Below are 19,889 nucleotides of genomic sequence, written 5' to 3'. Positions count from 1 at the left end.
GGAAAAGTGCATTTAAATCAAGGGGCTTAAACTTTTCTCAAGTCATTTTGATATCTTAATGGCAAAAATAAAAAACAAGATAGGAAGAAAAAGAACAAGAACAGAACCCCAGGCAAGAAGGGGTGGGTTACCTTTTGATGGGTGGTTTCTCCCATATCTAAAAGCTCGGTGACCTGTGGCCGGCACATCACTCGAGTCGAAGACAGACGCTCTTCTGTGGTGAGGGACATCTCCTTCAGGAATTCGGAGGGGCTGAGCTGGAGTTAAAAATAAGAGGAGGTAAAGGGCCACAAATGACTACATGGAGAGAGGTTTTTCTTGTTCAAGTGCCCACCATGAATAACTTGTCTGCAGCCATCAGGATCATCTTAGGACTCCACTGCATTCTTCTAATGAAATATTTAAAATAAATTATACAAAAGAAAATGCTCATGCACTTATGAGCTCCTTACAGGGTAATATGAAGTGGCATGTGTGATCTTCTTCTTTTATTTTCCCTCTTAAAATTTAATTGGATCCCACAAACGATTATGAAGGGAAAGCCTGGAAATCACAGTGAGAGAGTCGCACACTCAGCTTCCAAACTCAGCAGCTGCCCCATAAACACTGAGAAATGCAGAGAAAAGACATAAGAGCGAATGGCACAGAAAAAGAAGGGCTTAGTTTATTTTGTTATTCAAATGTGAATTTGATTTTTTTAAAAATCTGTCCCTAAAAGTTTAGATACTATCTGATCACCCATGAAAAGATATTGGTTCAGGCCACTTCTCTGACCTTCATTTAATGGCCATTTCCTTTGATTAAATTAATTAATTAACTAAACAAGCAGCAACATTCTCCACTGCTAATGCCATCCCGATGAGATTGGCTTCCATTGCACTATATGTATCTTGTGCATGCAGAGTTATTTTCATGTTGTTTCCCCATTAGAATGTGTGCTCCTTCAGCATAGGGGCTGTTTTTGCCTTTCTTTGCACCCCCAGGGCCTGGCTCTCACAAAACACTTAATAAACATTTGTTGACCCACTAAAAACAATAAAATGGAACCCATCATTTGACTTAATCTAACCAAATTAACCCAACTTCTCTCTTAGATAGAAACAATGACGAATCCGTGCTTATAATCACTATTGATTTCGTAATTATTATTTCCGGGATGCTCATACATCCACTCTTGTCTACGATTGAAACCGCTCAGAGGCTGTTGTTGGTGTTTGTCCTTCCTTCTCCAAGAGGATCATGGCATCAGGGAGGTGACACCATGATATGCAAATGAATTGGATTCAAGTGAGAGAGGGCTGTGCGAGGTCACCAGCCTCACTCTCTCCTCTGGAGCCGTCTGGGTCCAGTGGCCAGATATAGATCAGGATGACTAAAAGAGGGATGTGTGAAGATGTGGCCAGGGCCAGCCCATCAACCCAAAAGGGGAAAGTCTATGAAGCTTTTCATCTTTCCATCTTCAGTGTTTAGTGCAGTGTTTTGTGAAATGGGTAGAGTGTAGGGCCTAGAGTCAGAAAGACTCATCTTCCTGAATTCAAATCTGGCAATAGACACTTACCAGCTGTGTGGCCCTGGGCAAGTCATTTAACCCTGTTTGCCTTGGTTTCCTCATAAGGAAATGGAAAACCACTCTAGTACCTTTGCCAAGAAAACCCCAAATGAGGTCACAATGAGTAAGACAAAACTGAACAACAACAACGTTTATACAGAGTAGGAACTTCCTAAAAGTTTATTGAATGGAAGAATGAAAGTGCTAAGGTTTAGAATCATTGAGCTCCTGAGCTACCCAAGGACATTTGGTATTCCCCAGTGTGATCTCTACCTTCTACACCACCCCAACAAGTGGTCATCCAGCCTTCACCTGAAGACCTGCAGTGTGGAGGGAATGCCCAGGCACCCCAATCCATTTCTGGACAATTTTCATTATTAGGAAGTTTTTCTTTACGTTCCGCCAAAATCTTCCTCACTGTTACTTTAATCCACTGGTCCCAATCCCACCCTCTGGGTCCAAGCTGGACAAATCAGCTCCCTGGCCTCTGATCTTGAAGTCTACTTATCCCTCTGTTGCTGAACATCGGTTTAGCCTAAGCTTTTCTCCATAATCCTCGATTGCTTCTGCTGCCCTCGGACAGAATTCTGTTTAGACAACAGATAACGATGCCTTCCTTCCTCACCCCCAAATCGACTCAAAGTTCAAAAGTGGATAAATCCCTAGATCCAGCTGGTTTTGCTGATGAACTTTTGCCTATCATCCTCAAACCCTGAGACAAATTTTGCCCTTCCCCCTATTTCCCTTCCCCCTCCTCCTCCCCGCAGAGAACATTCAGGTTTTCAGCCTAGAGAGAGAGAGAACACTGGTCTAGATAGCAGTGGATGCCAAATTTCTTGAGGGCAATGCCTGCGTACTATCCTTGTGTCCTCTTCAATGCTTAGCACACAGTGAGCACAAGTAATATTTGTTGTATGAATATCCATGATTACTGGAAGTAACAAGAATTATCTGACACAATTTGTTGTTGTTTTTTTTAAACATTGAAAAGTACATTATTTATCTGATCTGTTTTGCTTTGGCCTAAAATCAATTTCTTCCTCAAGAGTTTATTCCCCTTCAAAATTGTATATTAGTGCCTGAATTTAGCATAAGTGCAGTGAGACATCTTTCCATTATAGCTTTTTTTTAAAAAGCTATAGACTAGGACAGGCTTTTCAATGTTTGATTGGAATCTAGGTTGGGCTAATACAATTTCAAAAGAAATAAGCCATGTTTTGGCATTTCTTGGTGGTGGCTAAGCTTAGAGGTTATTTTGAGCATATACCATAAAGAGGACTAGATAAAGCTGATCCTTTTTTTTTTATTAGAACACACCACAAAATGAGTTAAAAATAAAATGGTCCGTGCCCCTAAAAACCATAGTTTTTTTATAATACTAAGTTTATTGTTAGAATCATAAAAATGATATAATTTAAAATCAAAGAAGAAGGAGACACATATTTTCCAGGGTTTATACTCTCTTGTGATTTGTAAGTTCTCCTGAAAATAAAAATGTTCCATATTATCTTATTATTATCCAACACAAACAACCTGCCACTCAATGTGACCTAAGAGTTAGCAAACCCCAGCTGGCTGCTTGTTTATTTTCATTTCAGCTGATAAATTGGGGTGTTCCAAACTTCTTTAGTCTTCTTTACTCTTAGGATTTTAGGAACTTCTAAGGGCTTAAGAGATTCATAGACTTTCCAAAATCACTTCTTTCTCCCAACCAGCTGCCATGTTACTGAATAAATATTAATCAGTGGACTAATTCTCAATCTACTAATCTGAGAAAGCCAAAGAGCAACAAAAACATGTCAGTTGATTCTCTTGAAAATCTGCATTCTATGTGATCCTGAGAGCGAATGGACTTTACCATTTTGTTTGCTTCCTCTTCTGAGACCAGCTTCGGTGCGAGGATTCTGCTGCCTTGGAATCCTTTGAGCATTCGGACCAACTTGGTTTGACCCACGTGTCCTTGAAGCTTGCCACTTGCCATTTTGATTTATTTTCTTGGCTTATCTAGGGGAAGAATATAGATTACTTTGAAAACATGCAGTCAGCTCTTGACTACCAACAGAATGATTATTCATATTTCATCTTGTTAAAATATTGGAAAACAAATTCCAAAGTCAAATATAACTGATTTGGAGATTATCAAAAACTTTGCCCCTCTCCATTAGCATGGATAGACAATTAGTTGATTGGGGGGGGGATTGAAATGATTAAGAATTAGGAAGGATGTAGAGAAATGAGAGTTCTTGAGGGAACAGAGAAAATAAAGTAACTGGAATATTCTGGTTTTTTACTTTGGATTGACAGCCACCTGAACAAAGGCAGACCACCTAGCTCCCATGTAACTACTCCAGCAAAACCCTGAAGTTCACCAGACTGTGTGATAGAGAAATCCAATGAGAAATTACAGTAAGTAACTTCTTCCACTCCAGAACTACATGAGGTCAGCCAGAAGACTGGGGACAATGAGGATAGGTTCTAGTAGCAAAGCCAGCAGCAGGACAGGGTGGCCTCCCAAAGTGACCAAAGACTGGCTAGAAACTCTGTGTCTAGAGGCAACAAGAGTAAAGGACTTCACCTAAAAAGCCATAGGATGGTCAGGTAGACCTAGGGCAGGATCAGAACCTTGGAAATGTCAAGAATATTAACAGGTAGCAAACATCATGACACCACAGCACTCAGATTGGGACACCCCAGGCCAAGGGGCTTCTGAGGTTTCCAATACTCTGTAATGAGGCATCAGAGGAGGCTCTGAAGATCCAGTGTTCTGAAGCTCAAAGATTTGGGGAGGCTTAACCAGGGGAAGTAGAGATCAATGCAAGAGCCCGGGTGACCTAGAGGGAGACCCAGGAAGGCTGATTATCCAACCCAAAAGCTCAGCAGGGAAAGAAGGCTGGCCCTGCCACAAAACTCCAATTTAAGAACTAAAACAAGAAAAACGAATAAATAAAGAAAACGCCAACTAGTATAAAAATAATTGTAGATCTAGTAATCCCTCCAAAGAAGAAGAAAGTAACTCTGTAACAATTGCAAACAAAAAGATACTCATAGGAAAAAGGGGGGATGGTCTTTTCACAAGGACTACCTGAATACCTTCAGGAAAAAAATTAATTAAGTGATAAAAGTGAAATAAAATCTCTGAAGAAAAGAATGTGAAGGAGAATAAATACCTTAGAACAGAAAATGGTAAACCTTACCCAAGTAACAAACTCCCTAAAAACCAGAATAGACCAAACAAAAAATCAATGACTCCATGAGACATGAAAAAAAGTTAGAACAAAATCAAAAGATTAAAAAATAGAAGAAAATGTAAAATATCTTCTGTCATAAGCAAGTGGTATAGAAAAAATGTCAATTTAAGACAATTTAAGAATCACAGAACTCCCTAAAAGATATATATATATATATGTATATATGTCTGGACATCATGTTTCAAGAAGTCATCAATGAAAACTGCTTAGATATATTATAACCAGTGGACAAAATGAAGACAGAAAGAATCCACCAATTACCTCTCGAAAGAAATATTAACAAGAAAATTCCCAAGAATGTTATAGGCAAAATCCAGAGCTATAAAAAGAAAAAGTAATTCAAGTGTCCAAAGAGAAGTAGTTCTAATACCAAGGTACCACAGTCAGAACTACACAAGTCCTAGCAGCTTGTTCTAGTAAAAGGAGGGGATCTTGAAACCCAAGATCCCAAAAGGCAAAAGATACAGATTTAACAGTATAAAAGCTTAGTATAATCTACATGAGGGAGCAGAGATGGGAAAAAAATCTTCAGTGCATTCTTGATGACTTTCAAGGAGACTTTTAAGCATTTTTATTAAAACAAAAAACAGCTGGTAACTTTAAAATACAATCACAAGAATTAAGAAAAATCTAAAAAGTTAGATTTATTTGAGTAATTAGAAGGAGCTATATGATGGTGTGCTAACATTCTAATGGAAGGGGAAAAAATCTCCCTTCAGAACCTTAATGTCTTCAAAGCAAATTGAGGTCCCAATTAATAAATGATCAAAGAAAATGAATAGGAAGTTTTCAGAGGAAGAAATCAAAAGAATTAATAGCCAATGGGGGGGAAGCCACTCTGAATCACTAATAATGAGAGAAATAAAAATTAAAACAACTCTGAAGTACCACCTCACATCCATCAGATTGGTTAAGATGACAAAAAAAGGAAAATGACCAAAGCTGGAGAGGATGTAGAAAAACAAACACACTAATGTACTTGTGGAGCCATGAACTAGTCCCACCATTTTGGAAAGCAATTTGGAACCAAGCTCAAATAGCAATGAAACTGTGCAAACACTTTGAGCCAGCAATACAGCTACTAGAGATATATCCCCCAGGAGATCAAAGAAAGAGGAAAAGGACCTATATGTACAAAAACATTGATAGCAGCTCTTTTTGTGGTGGCAAAGAATTGGAAACTAGGGGGATGTCCATCAATTGGAGAATGGCTGAACAAACTATGGTACATGAATGTGATAGAATACTCTTGTGCTATAAGAAATAACAAAGGGGTTGGTTTCAGAAAAACCTGGGAAAACACATGAACTAATGTAAAGTGACATGGTCAGACCTAGAAGAACAATATATACAGTAAAAGCAATGTTGTAAAGATAACCAACTTTGAAGGAGTTAGTAACTCTGATCAACACAATGACCCACCATAATTCCAAACATGCTATCCACCTTGAAAGTGAAGTGATGGGCTCGGAATACAGACTGAAGCGTATTTTTTCTTCCTTTTCTTTTTTTTGGTGGGGGGACATGGCTAATAAAGACATTTATTTTGCACGGCTATACATATTTGTACCGGGTTTTGTTTTTCTTGCCATCTCATTGGGTAAAGGAGAGGAAGAGAATTTGGAATTGAAAAAAGAAAATAAAAAGATCTCTGGTGCTTTAAGTAAATAATTAAATTAAATTAAAATTAAATGTATTGAGGAAGTAAATAAGAAAAACCAAGGTGTTAAGGGTGGATTGCCTCTTTTCTGAAAGGTTTAAGAAGAGACAGAGAAAGGAGAATAGAAGGAAGAATCCACTCGTGCAGAAAGTAGTAATAAAGGGATGGAATTTGCCATTTCTCATAATTGGCTTATAGAAGAAGAAGAGTATTCAATCATAGAGGAAGGGATGGGGAGAGCAGGTATTAGATGAACCTCACTCTTATTCGAAATGGACAAAGGGTATTTGAAAACACACAAAGAGTTTGGTGTCAAAATGCATCAAGTTCAACAAGAAATAAAGTGTATTGTGCGTTTGGGGGAGGGTGGGAGTTAAGAGGGAAGATAATACCAGGGAAGGAATAGCTAAAAGCAAAGCAAACTTCCTCAATAGGGAGTAAAGGAAGAAAAGGAGAAGGAAAACAAACTTCTAGAATCTAAGACTTTTCCTTAGATTACCTCTCAGTCAATCAGGGAATGCTTGAATAATTTGTGTTTAATGGAATATTGTTGTACCCGTAATAAGTAACAAGAGGTGATTTCCGAGAATCTTGGCTAATATAACTTGATGCAGAGTAAAGTGAGCAGAACAGTTTCTACAAGGCCAGCAACAATGTAAAAAAAAAGGACCAAAGACCAGGGATATGCTGGTGGTTGTTGTTGGTCCTTTGTCCTCAAAGAGGACCACAACATCAAGAATGTCATGCCATGACTTGTAAGTGAATTGGATTTAAGTGAGGCAGGGCTGTGCAAGGTCACCAGCCTCACTCTCTTTTGGAGCCATCTGGGTCCAGTGGCAAGATATAGATCAGGAGGACTACAAATGGCCCCCGTGCTGGTAAATGTTTAACAATTGGCTCTTCAGGACAGGAAGGAGGGATGTACATAACACACTTTTAAGTACATGATTAATATTTTCTCCATCATTTTCTTAAGTCTAGACAATCAACAGAATAAATTGAGCCCTGATTTGTATCATTTGCTGATTTTCGAGATTTGGCAACTGATTGAATATGTAGAGTGAGTGAGAATAAGGAGCTAAGGATGACACCATGATTGCAAACCTGGGTGACTGGAAAGATGGTGGTGCCCTTTACTGTGATAGGGAAGAGGGAGAAAAGATAATGAGGAACATTTCAGATGTGTTGAGTTTAAGACGCCTAGGGGACAGTCAGCTTAAAATATCTAATAGGTAATTGGAAGTGTGTGACTCAGAAGAAGCAGGGCTGGGTACATAGAGCTGGGAGTTATCTACACTGGGATGATCATTGAACCCATGGAAGCTGATCATGTCAACAAATCTAAGGCTGTAAAGAGAGGAATGTCCAAGACAGAGCCTTAGGGGACATCTACAGTTAGCAAGCATCACATGGATGAAGATCTGGAAAAGGTGACTAAAGGGGAGTAGACAGACAAGTCAGAGAACCAAGACAGTGGGAGAGGGTGAGAGTGGGAGAACATGAGCAGGGCCATCAGAACCCAGAGAGAAAAGAGTATCCAGGAAGAGTGTCAGGTGCTACAGGAAGGTCAAGGAGGATGGGGATTGAGATTGGGTAGTTAAGAGATCACTGGTAACTTTGGAGAGAGCATTTTTGATTGAGTGATGAAATCAGAAGCCAAATCACAGAGGGTTTAGAAGAGGATGAGAAATGGAGGCATTTTGAGTATAACACCTTTTTCAAAGAGATAGGAGATAATGAAGGGAGAGATGTAGGAGGAGAGTTTAGCAGACATGGTAGGAACTAGTAAGGACTTTTCAAGGATGAGGGAGACTTGGGCACATTTGTACTTAGCAGGGAACTGAGAGGAAACTATCTACTGAGATAGGGAAAAATTGAAGATTAGACAGTAGGGATGATAGCAGGGGCAATATGCTAAGGAAGATGGGAGGGGATGAGCTCAGGGCCATCTGTAGAGGGGATGACTGCCAAGGATAACTCCCTGGTACCCCATTCAGCCCCACCTCCTATCAGAGAGCTCAGTACCTCATGCTGCCTTCTCTGTGTCCAACGCCCCCTCTACCTCCCTCCTATTTATCGACTAATTTCTCTCATTTCTCTCTCCCAGCAGCTTCCCATTCTCAGTCTCCAAGAGCTGGGATGGGACATGGGAAAAGGTGGGGTAAAAGCTAAGGTCCCTGCCAAATGTTTGCACCTTTCTTACACCAATCATTCTCCTTTTCTGGCATTTACAAGGGCCATTTTCTACTAAAATTCCATCAACATTCAACATTACAAGCAATTGCTGATTAGCAGTGAACACTCCTAAGGCTTAATCTAACCAGCAGCCCATGGCTCACCAATCTGTCAAGTTCATAGTGCTACAGTCACAGGTCAGAAATATGGTTGTGGAAGCATTTCTTTCAGGTGCTTATCATCTTCTAGAGAGTGGGGGGATGTCAAACCTAGTATTACACTGTACATGAATATTTCTCTGCTTTTTTAAATCCTTCCTTGGGTGAATCTCTGAAAACTGATGACTTTTTACCAGACCCTTTCTAAATTATCCAAGCTTGAATAAAAATGGAATTTTTCACATGCGGAAGAAATTGCGCGGGTGCTTTTTATACTCTGATAATGCTCTCCCCCCAAAAGAAATGGATTAAAATTTGCAATTTTATAAGGTAACTAAAATAAAACTTCCTGACAACATGTATATCTTTTTAGCCAAAAATTACTGCAACTAATTGTTAATAATGCCAGTGACTTTACAAATATTAAGTAAAGAAAAGAAGGGGCAATTAAATACCATAAGCTCTACGTGGAAAAAATGAAATAGGACAGAATCACACAACTGACCAAAAGTCATCTAAGTAGGGTCCATACCTCACCCTGTCATCTGTTTGAATTCTAATTTTCCCTGTGGGCCCAGGGGTGATGATGCTGATATTTCGGGAAAAAAGCATTCTGTTTCTGATGATCCCTATTTTCCTCTCCCAGGAGCCTGGGACACACGAAGAAGGCAAGAGCCACACCAGAGGATCCAAAAGGAAAAGACGTGCCAGTAGGCACGTGGGTCTGGACTCTTCTGTGTTCTCTTGGGGGAGCAGGAAGTAGAGAGGCAGGCAGCAGCTACATTGGGGAGCCTTGCCTGCCATGGGGGTGGCCAGGCCATGAGCTTCTAGCAGCAGTGGCCTCTGCCTTCATCTGTGGTGGTCAGGGATAGACACGGAGATGAGACTGGACGGATGGTCAGGAGGAAATGGCAACTTTTGAAAACCGCTATTGGTTGATAAGCCTGGGCAGAGTAAACCATTCTTCATCCTACTCTCCTTGCTTTCACTGTCCTAGTTCAGAATCAAGAATCCCATCCAGAATCTAGAACCCTGTCCAGAAGCCAATATGGCCATTTCTTCCCTCTCCCCCCAGCTCTCTCCCCTCAGTCTTTTCCACCACCTTCAGGGAGCCAAGAGTCTCTTGGGAACCCCTGAAAGACAAGTAGGAGGACAAATGGGAGAAGGTTCCTGGGAAGAGATTGGAACAGCAGCTACCCAAGTAGAAAATGCTTAATTTTCCTTACATTTTTGCTATGTTTAACAAACCAGGCATCTCATGAGTGTGCAGGGGGTCACTGATTGAGAAGAGAAAGTTCAAATAGAGGATGGGTGTGTGGCCATAGATTTTTCTGTAATTTCCTAATATGTTGAAGCCATATTTCATTATTCCCCCCCAAGTCTAGATTCAAAACCAGCCAGGATGGGGTTTAACTCTCCACACCTTCCCCAGTACCCAGGGCCACATATTCTGTTGGGAATGGAGACTCATCTTCTGACCCTCCTCCTCAAAAGATAGACTCCAGTGAAATGACTTGGCTGGTTGCTCGAGTAGAGCATCCTTCTGTGAACAAATCAAACAGGACGCTCCCTGGCTGAATAATTAATGAAGTGACATCCTGCCTTCCTAAAGGCTTGAGGAAGTTAGCACAGAAGTCAATGCTGACTGCTCCTACTATTGGACAGGAGCAAGTGACAGGGACACCCACAGGTGCATACACAGCCCCCTGCTCTGCCACTGTTGAACAAATCACAAAATTGTCAAAGCTTGGAGAGATGCCAGAGAGCATTTCTAGTCCAATCCCTTCATCTTAGACATGAGGAAGCTTAAACCCAGGAAGGTTAGATCATTCCTGCAAGGTCCTGGAACTAATTAGCAATAGGGCCAGGGTTCCTGACACGCAACTTTAGTTTCAAATGTTCAGATAATAATTTTTGGCCAAATTTTTAAAAAGAAAATTCCCCATTTTATGAAGGGAATAGGATTCATAATTTATCAAGTCACTCAAAAAAACATTTCCTGGATGGAGCCAGGCAATCTAAACCCTGACTACTGTGTTTAGACTCTAGCCTGGTGTAACCCTTTTCCCATTTGAAAGAGCTGAAATGGAAATCATTCATCATAATGTTGTTTCTTCAACTTAACCTCAGGTGGACTTAGGAGGCATGGAAACGTTCAGCGGGAGTAGCCCTCTCAGGAATGTCTGAGAACAAATAGTCAATGGATGCCCATTCCCGGCCTTAGACCTACTCCATGTGCTACAGTAGATGGAGTCAGGAAGAACTGGGCTAGTCATTCATTAAACCTCTTGTCACCTCAGTTTCTTCATCTGTAAATAATAGCCCCTACTCCACAGGGTTGTGGTGAGAGTCAAATGAGAGAGCTAACAACACTAATGTTTAGTGTTTACAACTTGTGTTAAAGTTTACAGAGTGTTCTGTGTATATTATCTCATTTTATCCTCAAAATATCCATTGAGGGTAGGTGCTGTTATTATCTCCATTCTACAGATGATAAACTGAGGTACCAACAGGTTACATTGATTTGCTCAGGACCAGAGAGCTAGAAAGTGCCTGAGCTCTGATGTGAACTCAGGTCTTCTTTCCTCCTGGCCCAGAACTCTCTCTATCCACCGTTCAACCTGCCTGTCTCCTTGGTAAAGCACTTTGCAAACCCTATTGTATTAAAAATGCTAGCTAGAAAAACACAGGACACCAGATTGCTAGAAAGGATCTTCCACCCAGGGGTAATTAGTCTTTATCAAAAGGATGCTTTTTTTTCCTGTAGGCAAGCCATACCATACTTCATAGCATTGACATTTTCAAAGTTTTATCTCCTACGCCTTCCCAATCAAAGTCAATCTAGAGAGTGAATCAAACTGTCACTTGTAAATTAAATAGTACAAAAAAATTCTTAGCAGTTGGTCTCCCTCCTTCTCTCCTCTCCCTCACCAATTATTGTTGTTGTTCAGTTTTCAGTCATTTTCAACTCTTCATGACCCCATTTGGGATTTTCTTGGCAAAAGTCGTTTGTCATTTCTTTCTCCAGTTCATTTTACAGATGAGAAAACTGAAGCAAACAGGGTTGCAAGATTTGCCCAAGATCATAGAACTAGTAAGTGTCTGAGACTGGATATGAACTCAGCTCTGCCTAACTCCAGTCCAGGAGCTCTATCCACTATGGCACCCAGCTGCCCCTGACCAATTATTAATGATGTAAAATTCCAAAATTCTGCATTCCTTAAAACATGTGTGTTTTCTTGCATCTGTGCATGTAAACAAGCTATGCTTTTTCTACTCTGTACATTATCCCTCAAATTACCAACTAAGTAGATTCATTAACCAGAACAACCCCCACAAACAAATTTACAACATGAAATCAATGATAGTACGGTAAAAAAAAACTTTAATGACACATTTGTTTTTTACTAAAATCCACATAATGGAGCTGTGTTGATTTCGTGGCTATTTCGGAATTTAGCCTGGGTCCATGTGATGGAGGGAGGGGGATCACTTTAACATCGTGCTTTAGAAGACCAAGCTCACACAGATCGGAGCTGGCCTGGGTTGCGAGAGTGAGGAGACATGATACCCCATCCTCAGCCAGACCTCATCGTAACTCTTGGTCACCACTAACGGCTGCCTCCACTTCTGTACTCTTGTACCCTAAAAGCAGTGTGTTCTGAATGAGGAAGCTGCCGCTGCACAATCAGCCTTCCGCCCATTTTGCCAACTGCTGCGGACAGTCGGGGGTCACGTGCCTGTGTTATTTTAGCGTGGCTTCTTGCCCATTGTGGGTGGGATTTCCTGATGTATATTATTAAGTTATACAAATGTATCCAGATGTGGTAGGGATGTGTACGTGTCACATTAATCACTATAATGATAAAAATAATCATACCCTCATCTCCTTTCTCTGTGTCTCCTTTCACTTTTCCTTCATCTGGCATGACTAAATCATATACTCCCTGAATTCTCCTTTCTTCTCACTTGAGTTCCTCCTTCATTTACTGAAAAGCCAAGTAAAAACTTGACACATTTGCTATATGGGCTAAATCTCCAAGCAAGTAAAGATCTTTTACCCTACCAAGTAATTTGTAAGTACATGAGTCTGGAAGAACTTCAGTGTTATCTGTAGTATTCTGTATTTACGCAAGGGTTTTGTTACTCCCTGAAAAGGGCCTAGCACAGTGCTAGGCAAATGTTCAATAAGTACCATAGCTCTTAATTAATTGATATCCACTCTTTCAAAATATTTTTGGATTTGGGTTTGGGTTTGGTTTTTATTTTTTTTTGAGGAGGAGGAAATATAAGAATTTTTTCTCAATATTTCCTTCTGGAAGGCTGCCCCTGCCAGCAGCCACATTGACTTTGGTTCAGTCCTATTTGTAAATGTAAATGGAAAGCTTTTTATCCACCATGCATACCTCTCAGATTCCTGTCCTGGCCACAGCAGCCCACCATGGATGGGAAAGGTTTCTTTGTCACCAAAAGCCTAATTATCGTCATATTTGGGGGAAATGGGGAAACCACGAAAGTATTCCTATGAATACCAGACGAGAATTTTTCAAGGTCTTGTAAAATGACAGTTTTGATTTTCCTGATAAAATATTAAGATTTAGAGCTAAAAGTACCTTAGAAATCATTTAGTTTTGCTCTTTTATCCGACATCCTGTTACACAAAGATGAGGGAAACTGAGTCAGAGAGAGGCTAACATCACCTGGCCGAGGTCACAAACTTAGTAAGTGGCCAAGGTGAGATTCAGACCCTGAATGTTGTGAATTCAAATCCACCTTCCTCCCACTTAGCTCTACTGCCTTTTCCTTCTCTCCCCCTGCCACTGGCTATCTTCTTCTGAATCTGCAGTCATGACCCTCTTCGGCCCTTTATTTCTGCTCCTGTATCTCCTCTTTGTAAGGATTTATCATACTGATCTCTGCAGTCCCCCCCAGGGAGAACAAACGGTTATTGGCCTGTCTCTGTAAGTCACAGGTTTTCCTGTCTCTAGGGTGACAAGACATGGAAAGAATTATTTTATTTGCCTCTGTCCTAAGAAATAAAAAGTCTTATCATGGGTTAAGTATAATCTTGTCAAAGCCTGGAAATCAACCACAGGCTAGGCACAGATGTGGAAAAAGCCAATGACCATCCATCCAAGGGCCAAATTAAAAAAAAAAAGGAACGTTAAAAATGAAAGAAAAGATGTGTGTGTACAGACACGCATATATTTATATCTCTATGTGAGGGCGGGAGTCCACCCAACCCAACTAAACACAGAAGGGCCATACTTCTCGATTGAATCAAAGGTATAAACTAGGTGCAAACAAACCCTTTGAGCATTGGATGAAAAAGCTGAGGGCACCACAGAGGAGAAGCTTTGGGGTTGCCTGAAGAGGATCAGTCACAACTGGGGGGGCTATGGAGAGCGCGGCAGGCCAGTTCTAAAACTCTCAGTTCAGCAGAAAAGCAAGGAGGTTCAAGTTCGGGCCTTGAGGAAACACATCCATGAGCAAGTACCAGAGGGGAAAGGAGCCAGAGGAAAGGTTACTCCCCACTGACCAGGTACTGACCTTGTGAACTCTGCAATAGTCAGAAGACCTGACGTTCCCACCAGCGTCCACAGCAGAGTTTACCGGAGCCAGCAGCAACAGCGGCCGAGGTCAGTGTCTGCATCAGGAGCTTACAGAGACACCAGGGACGAACCAGACACTCCAAAGAAAGGTAGCAACCCTCAGAGCTCTGCAGAGGGCTACTCCTAAGAGGATCTTCATGGGGCTCCACCAAGGCAGAAGACTTCCAGTAACTAGACACAGTTTACCTGTAGTATACTGCACATACTCTCTAAGTTTGACCCCTCTCTTCCCAGGAAATATGTATGTCCAAGGAGAGAGTATGCCCCCACTTGGGGGGTTGTGGGAGGTGTCTTGCCAGCTCTTCCTACCTTAATACCTTTCTAAAAGTTAACTAAGTCTAGATGGATAATAATCAATGGGGAATACAGAGAATGGGGGCTCACCCTGAAAGGAGAAATAGTAGACTGCTCTCTGGGGAACCAACTCACCAATGGGATAGGAGTTGGGAGAGTGAACCCAGAGAGAGTACCACATATATAATCATTTCCAAAATGTAGTTATTTTATTACCATCCCAATCTGTGAAAGAAAATAACTTCCTCAGAAAAAAATAAACTCAGCATATTCAAAAAATACAAGGCATTATGAGAGCCAAAATACTTGACTTCTCTCACTCATCAGTCACGAGTACAGCTAAAATCGGATGTTATCACTGGCAGCACAGGTAACCTGCGTCCAAAACTATGGCTGTATGTTGGCCTTGGCTATCGGTAGCAAGGTGGGCAGCTGGGTGGCCCAATAGGTAGAGTGCCAGTCTTGGAGTCAGGAGGACCTGAGTTCAAATCTGGCCTCAGACACTCATATAGCTGTCACACCCTGAGCAAGTCACTCACTTTGTTGGCCTCAGTTTCCACATCTGTAAAATGAGCTGGAAATGGAAATGGCAAACCACTCCAGTATCTTTGCCAAGAAAACCCCAAAAGGGGTCATGAAGAGACAGATATAACTGAACAAGTTATGACATAGGTTACATGTGCTGTGGCTTTGCATGGTCTTACTCCAATTTATTCATTTGTATCCTGTCATTCTTCATAGACTCCTCTTAATGCCATTTCCTTCATGAAACCTCCTTCCCTCCAGATAAATGTGACTCTACCTTTAAATCACCATAATATTTCCTATGTCTCCTTGTTCTTCCACATTCTGCCATGTTTCATAGTTATCTGTGTCTATATTTTATCTCCCCTACTAGATTGAACATAATAAGATTAGGGACATCCCCAGATTCTTCTTTGTGCCCCCCATGGAACTATAGCTACTTGTAGTCACTTAGTAAATATTTGTTGAATGAATTAGCAATGCATGTTAATGCAACCTGATTGACAAGTCTCACCTTCTGGTTTTAGTGCAGAGCAGTAAGATTTTGTTTTAATATTGTGTTTTAAGAAGATAAGGTATAAAATACCTCAGAAACTTTACAAGTATAAAGTAAGAAAAAAGAATTTAACTTTAACAAAAAGTGTTAAAAGGAAGCCTGACTCTAAAAGTGTGCCTGGGGCCACTGTGAATTTAATTATAACACTATTTAGAAGTGTGAAGTTGTACTACAAATATATTCACTAGTGGCTAACTGAGAAATGTTTAGGACCTGCTACCTAGCTCCTTGACTGTTATTTCTAGGCATGGATGAGTTAGGAAAGTAATGGGTTCAGGTGCAAAAGGGAAAACACTGAATAGCTACTGATAAAATTTTCCGGATTAAAAACCAACTCTATCGTCCTTCACCTCCAAAGCCAAAACTTGGCTTTCCAGCCCCCGTGCTAACCTCAGATAGCATTACCAGGAGTTCTTTACTTAGGGTTCATGGACTTGTTAAAATATATTCTGATTACTGTATTTCAGCATAATTGGTTTTCTTTGTAATCCTATGTATTTTATTTTAGGCATTTAAAAACCATATGAGAAGAGGGCCATGGGCTTCCACACTGCTACTAGAAGGATCTATGACACAAGAAAGGTCAAAAAGCTTTGCCCTAGATCTTGAGGGATAACTCTTGGCCTAAAGACCTGTGGGATTTCACCCCATATTTAAGCCCTGACTGTTGCCAGGTGACAGATCAATCCAGGTAAACTGCTAGAGTTGCCACCAGGCAGGGAAATCATGAGGGCAGAGTTTATCTGCCTGTTCCCCACACACCCTCTTATCAATGCCCAGACCCAGAAAACTTATTCACCTTAGGAAGTTAAGGACTTCATATGCTCACTTTCCCAAGAGTATTTGCTTTTAAAAAGAGGAACAAAAGAAAAGACCATTGCTTTAGTCCAGGGGTGGGGAACCTGCGGCCACGTGTGCTTCGAGTTCCCCACCCTTACTTTAGTCAAAACATTCATTCTCGTTGTGGTGAGACTTTCCTATCTCAGTGCCCACCTGCCCATCTCCTTTCCCAGAAAACCAACCATTTTCGCTATTATAACTGGAACTAGCCAATGTTTTGTGATAGGATCAGCATAAGAGACATGTTCCTACACCTCCCCCCATCTTCTCCTCCTACTACCAGAGTCAAAGGGGCTATGTCTCAGGTACAAAAGCCGCCAGAGCTCAGAACAAGCTGTGGAATGGCCACGCTTAGATCCTACAAGGCCAGTCTTGGTAACCATCATGATCATTTCTTTCACCTTCGTATGATTTTAAACTAATTGAATTGTTTAAAATTTTGGAAACACCCAAGCAAATGGGAAATTCTGGCTTAAGTAGAATTTCTTTCCAATCCAGGATTCTGGCGACATAAGCATCAAGTCAAAGAGACTTGCTGTCTGTTAGGAACAGAGTCCCTAGACCAAAATGAATTCTTTATCATTCACTGCAGCTCATTTATTACTTTAAATGCATTACACTATGGCACGGATAATTTCAGTAACATCCTGGAGAGCACCTTCCAGGAGCATTTGTTAATGGTCCTAGAATGTCAGATGAGTTCATTTAGACACTGCAGACAAGCTAATTTTTTTAAAGTCCGTGTTTGTCCTACCAAAGTAAAATAATGTCACTTTTATGCAGCTAGCTCTGGCATTGATAATATCTCTTCTCCTCCCTTTGTTATAGTAGTACGGTACAGAGAAATTGGGGGGGGGGAACAGCTCTGTTGTTTCATATAATGAATGCTCATTTCAGTCAGTCAATAAAGATTTGTTAAGCACCTACTATGTGCCAGACACTAAGTGCTGAGGAGACAAAAAAAAAAGGAAAAAAGGTAGTACCTGCCCTTGAGGAGCTTATAGTTTAATGGGAGAGACAACAAGCAAGCAAATATATACAAGCAAGCTATATACAGGATAAACAGGAAATAATCAACAGAGGAAAAGGTAATAGAATTAAGAGGGATTGGGAATTCTTTGGGCAACTAGCCGGTGCAGTGGATAGAGCTCCGGGTCTGGAGTCAGGAAGACCCGAGTTCAAATCCAACCTCAGACACTTACTAGGTTTGTGACCCTGGGCAAGTCACTTAAGCCTGTTTGCCTCAGTTTCCTCATCTGTAAAATGAGCTGGAGAAGGAAAGGGTAAACCACGCCAAAAAAAAAAAAAGAGCTATAACTGAATAAGGGGATTCTTTTGGCGAGTTTGCACAAATAAATAATTCATACGGGTAATGTCCAAGGTCACCCATTTGGTAAATTTCTGAATGACAGGCAATCAATGTCATTTTCACTGAAACTGATGCCATAAACATATGATTTTTAACAACACACAGCAATTAAGCATCAAGCAAATAAGCATTTATCAAGTTACTACTCTGCGACAGGGCTGTACTAGCGCCGGGAACGGAGATGTAATAAATCAGCGGCGTCAAACTCAGTATAAATGGAGGCACTGAAGTGTATGTAAAGATGCCTGCAGACTGTATAAATGACTTAGATTTAAAATGTAACAGTATCTATGTTTTTAGTTATTTTGCTAAATATTTCTCAATTGCATGTTAACCAGGGTGACTGGGCAGTGCCGCGGCTGGGTGTTTACCAGCTCGGCAATAAAGGAAGCCATCCTTAGAAGTGTGAGAAGCTCCCGCTGGCAAAGGAGACGAGGACAACATGTAAGTGCACAGAATCCTTCATCACAAGGTAGTTTGAAGAGCGCCCTAGAAATGGGGGGTCAGGAGGGGCCTTTCATAGAAGAAGGCCTTTGAGAACCATCCCAAAGGGACAAAGGGACTCTCTGAGGCAAAGGGGAGGGAGCAGAGCTTTCCAGGAAGCCAGGACAAAGGCCCCCGGGAATTGATGGAAGGGGGTGAAAAACACCGAAAAGGTCAGTTTGGCCATGTCGCACCCTGGGAAAGGAAGCAATGAGGCTGAAAAGATAGGTAGGGGCAAGGTTGGCAAGGCCTTTAAAATCTGAACAGGAGAGTTTATATTTGATTCTAGAGGCGATAGGAATCATTTAATAATGTAGGACATATTACAATGCTCTAATAACAATCACATAATCATACCTATTATTGGAAAAAACAAAATGCTAAAATCATTGTCGCTTTGGTAACTAAGAGTCTTTGCTTTGCTTCCTGCCACCAAATCAATAAGGGTTTAATTTGTATTTTGAAACAGCGGGCAGAATGGTTATACATTCCTCTCACTGAATCAGCAAAAAAAGGACGGGGTGCGATTGCCCATTTTAAAATGCCTTCTTTGTGGCACTGCGCCATGGAGCTAAGCAGATGGAAATGTTGTGCAATCTTGCCTCTTCCTGGTTCCCACAATACCTCATGTAATTGTTCTTGCATCCAATTTGCTGCATCATACAGATTTTTATTTTATCTTATAGATTTTCCTTACAAGGGAACCTATCTTCCTTATATAGGAATCTTACTTATATTTTATATAGAATTATATGTTGCAATATTATTTAATTTTATATTATAATGTAATTATATACATATATATGTAAAACCTTACTTGAATTTGGGGTAGATTTTATATTAGGGTCACTCTTAACACTGTTTAATGGGTTTAGCCATCTAACCTAGGGCTCTTAAATTTTTAGGAATCTCAATTTCACTTCAAGCCTCTTCCTTGATACCTTCAGATTCTTCAGAAAACCTTGCAAATAATCACCTGCCTAGAATGAATCATAAAAATCACAGAATAATGTTTTTTCCAGTCTCATACTATGTTGTTCGACCCTTAATACCTTTGCACACCTTTGCACACATTGTATCATTCACATGGAATACCCTCACACCTATCTTTGCTGAAATTCTACTAATCCTTTAGATAATACCTAAATATACCTTTATTTTTATTTAGGTATTTATTTATTTAGGTAATACCTTTAGGTACCACAAAAATTCCAATTCCTTGATAGAGCCTTCTCTGATTTCTCCCATCAGTAATGTGTCTTTCCCACTTGGACAATACATACACAAACAGATATATCTATGTATATACACATGTGTGTACATAGGTATATGTAATATATATACACATACGTATATTACATTATGCATGTGCATACAAATATATTTATGTGTGTGCATTTATATATGTGTATATATACAT

General features: G+C 40.5%; 1 protein-coding gene across 1 annotated transcript in view; it reads right to left on the bottom strand.

The window, feature by feature from the left end:
- The window catches only part of HYDIN (HYDIN axonemal central pair apparatus protein), a 470,364-nt gene that overhangs the window by 419,065 nt on the left and 31,410 nt on the right, over positions 1-19,889 (bottom strand). Inside the window, exons 2-3 of the mRNA XM_027857914.1 lie at positions 3,408-3,553; positions 132-257 (exon numbers count right to left, since the gene is read on the bottom strand). Of these exons, the coding sequence (XP_027713715.1) occupies positions 132-257; positions 3,408-3,530 (249 nt within the window). The 5' untranslated portion in view covers positions 3,531-3,553. The remainder of the gene's footprint in view (positions 1-131; positions 258-3,407; positions 3,554-19,889) is intronic.

Source organism: Vombatus ursinus, unplaced genomic scaffold, assembly GCF_900497805.2.
Source record: "Vombatus ursinus unplaced genomic scaffold, bare-nosed wombat genome assembly UNPS02012515.1, whole genome shotgun sequence".
NCBI classification, from domain to species: domain Eukaryota; kingdom Metazoa; phylum Chordata; class Mammalia; order Diprotodontia; family Vombatidae; genus Vombatus; species Vombatus ursinus.
This window is presented reverse-complemented; position numbering and strand designations above follow the sequence as displayed.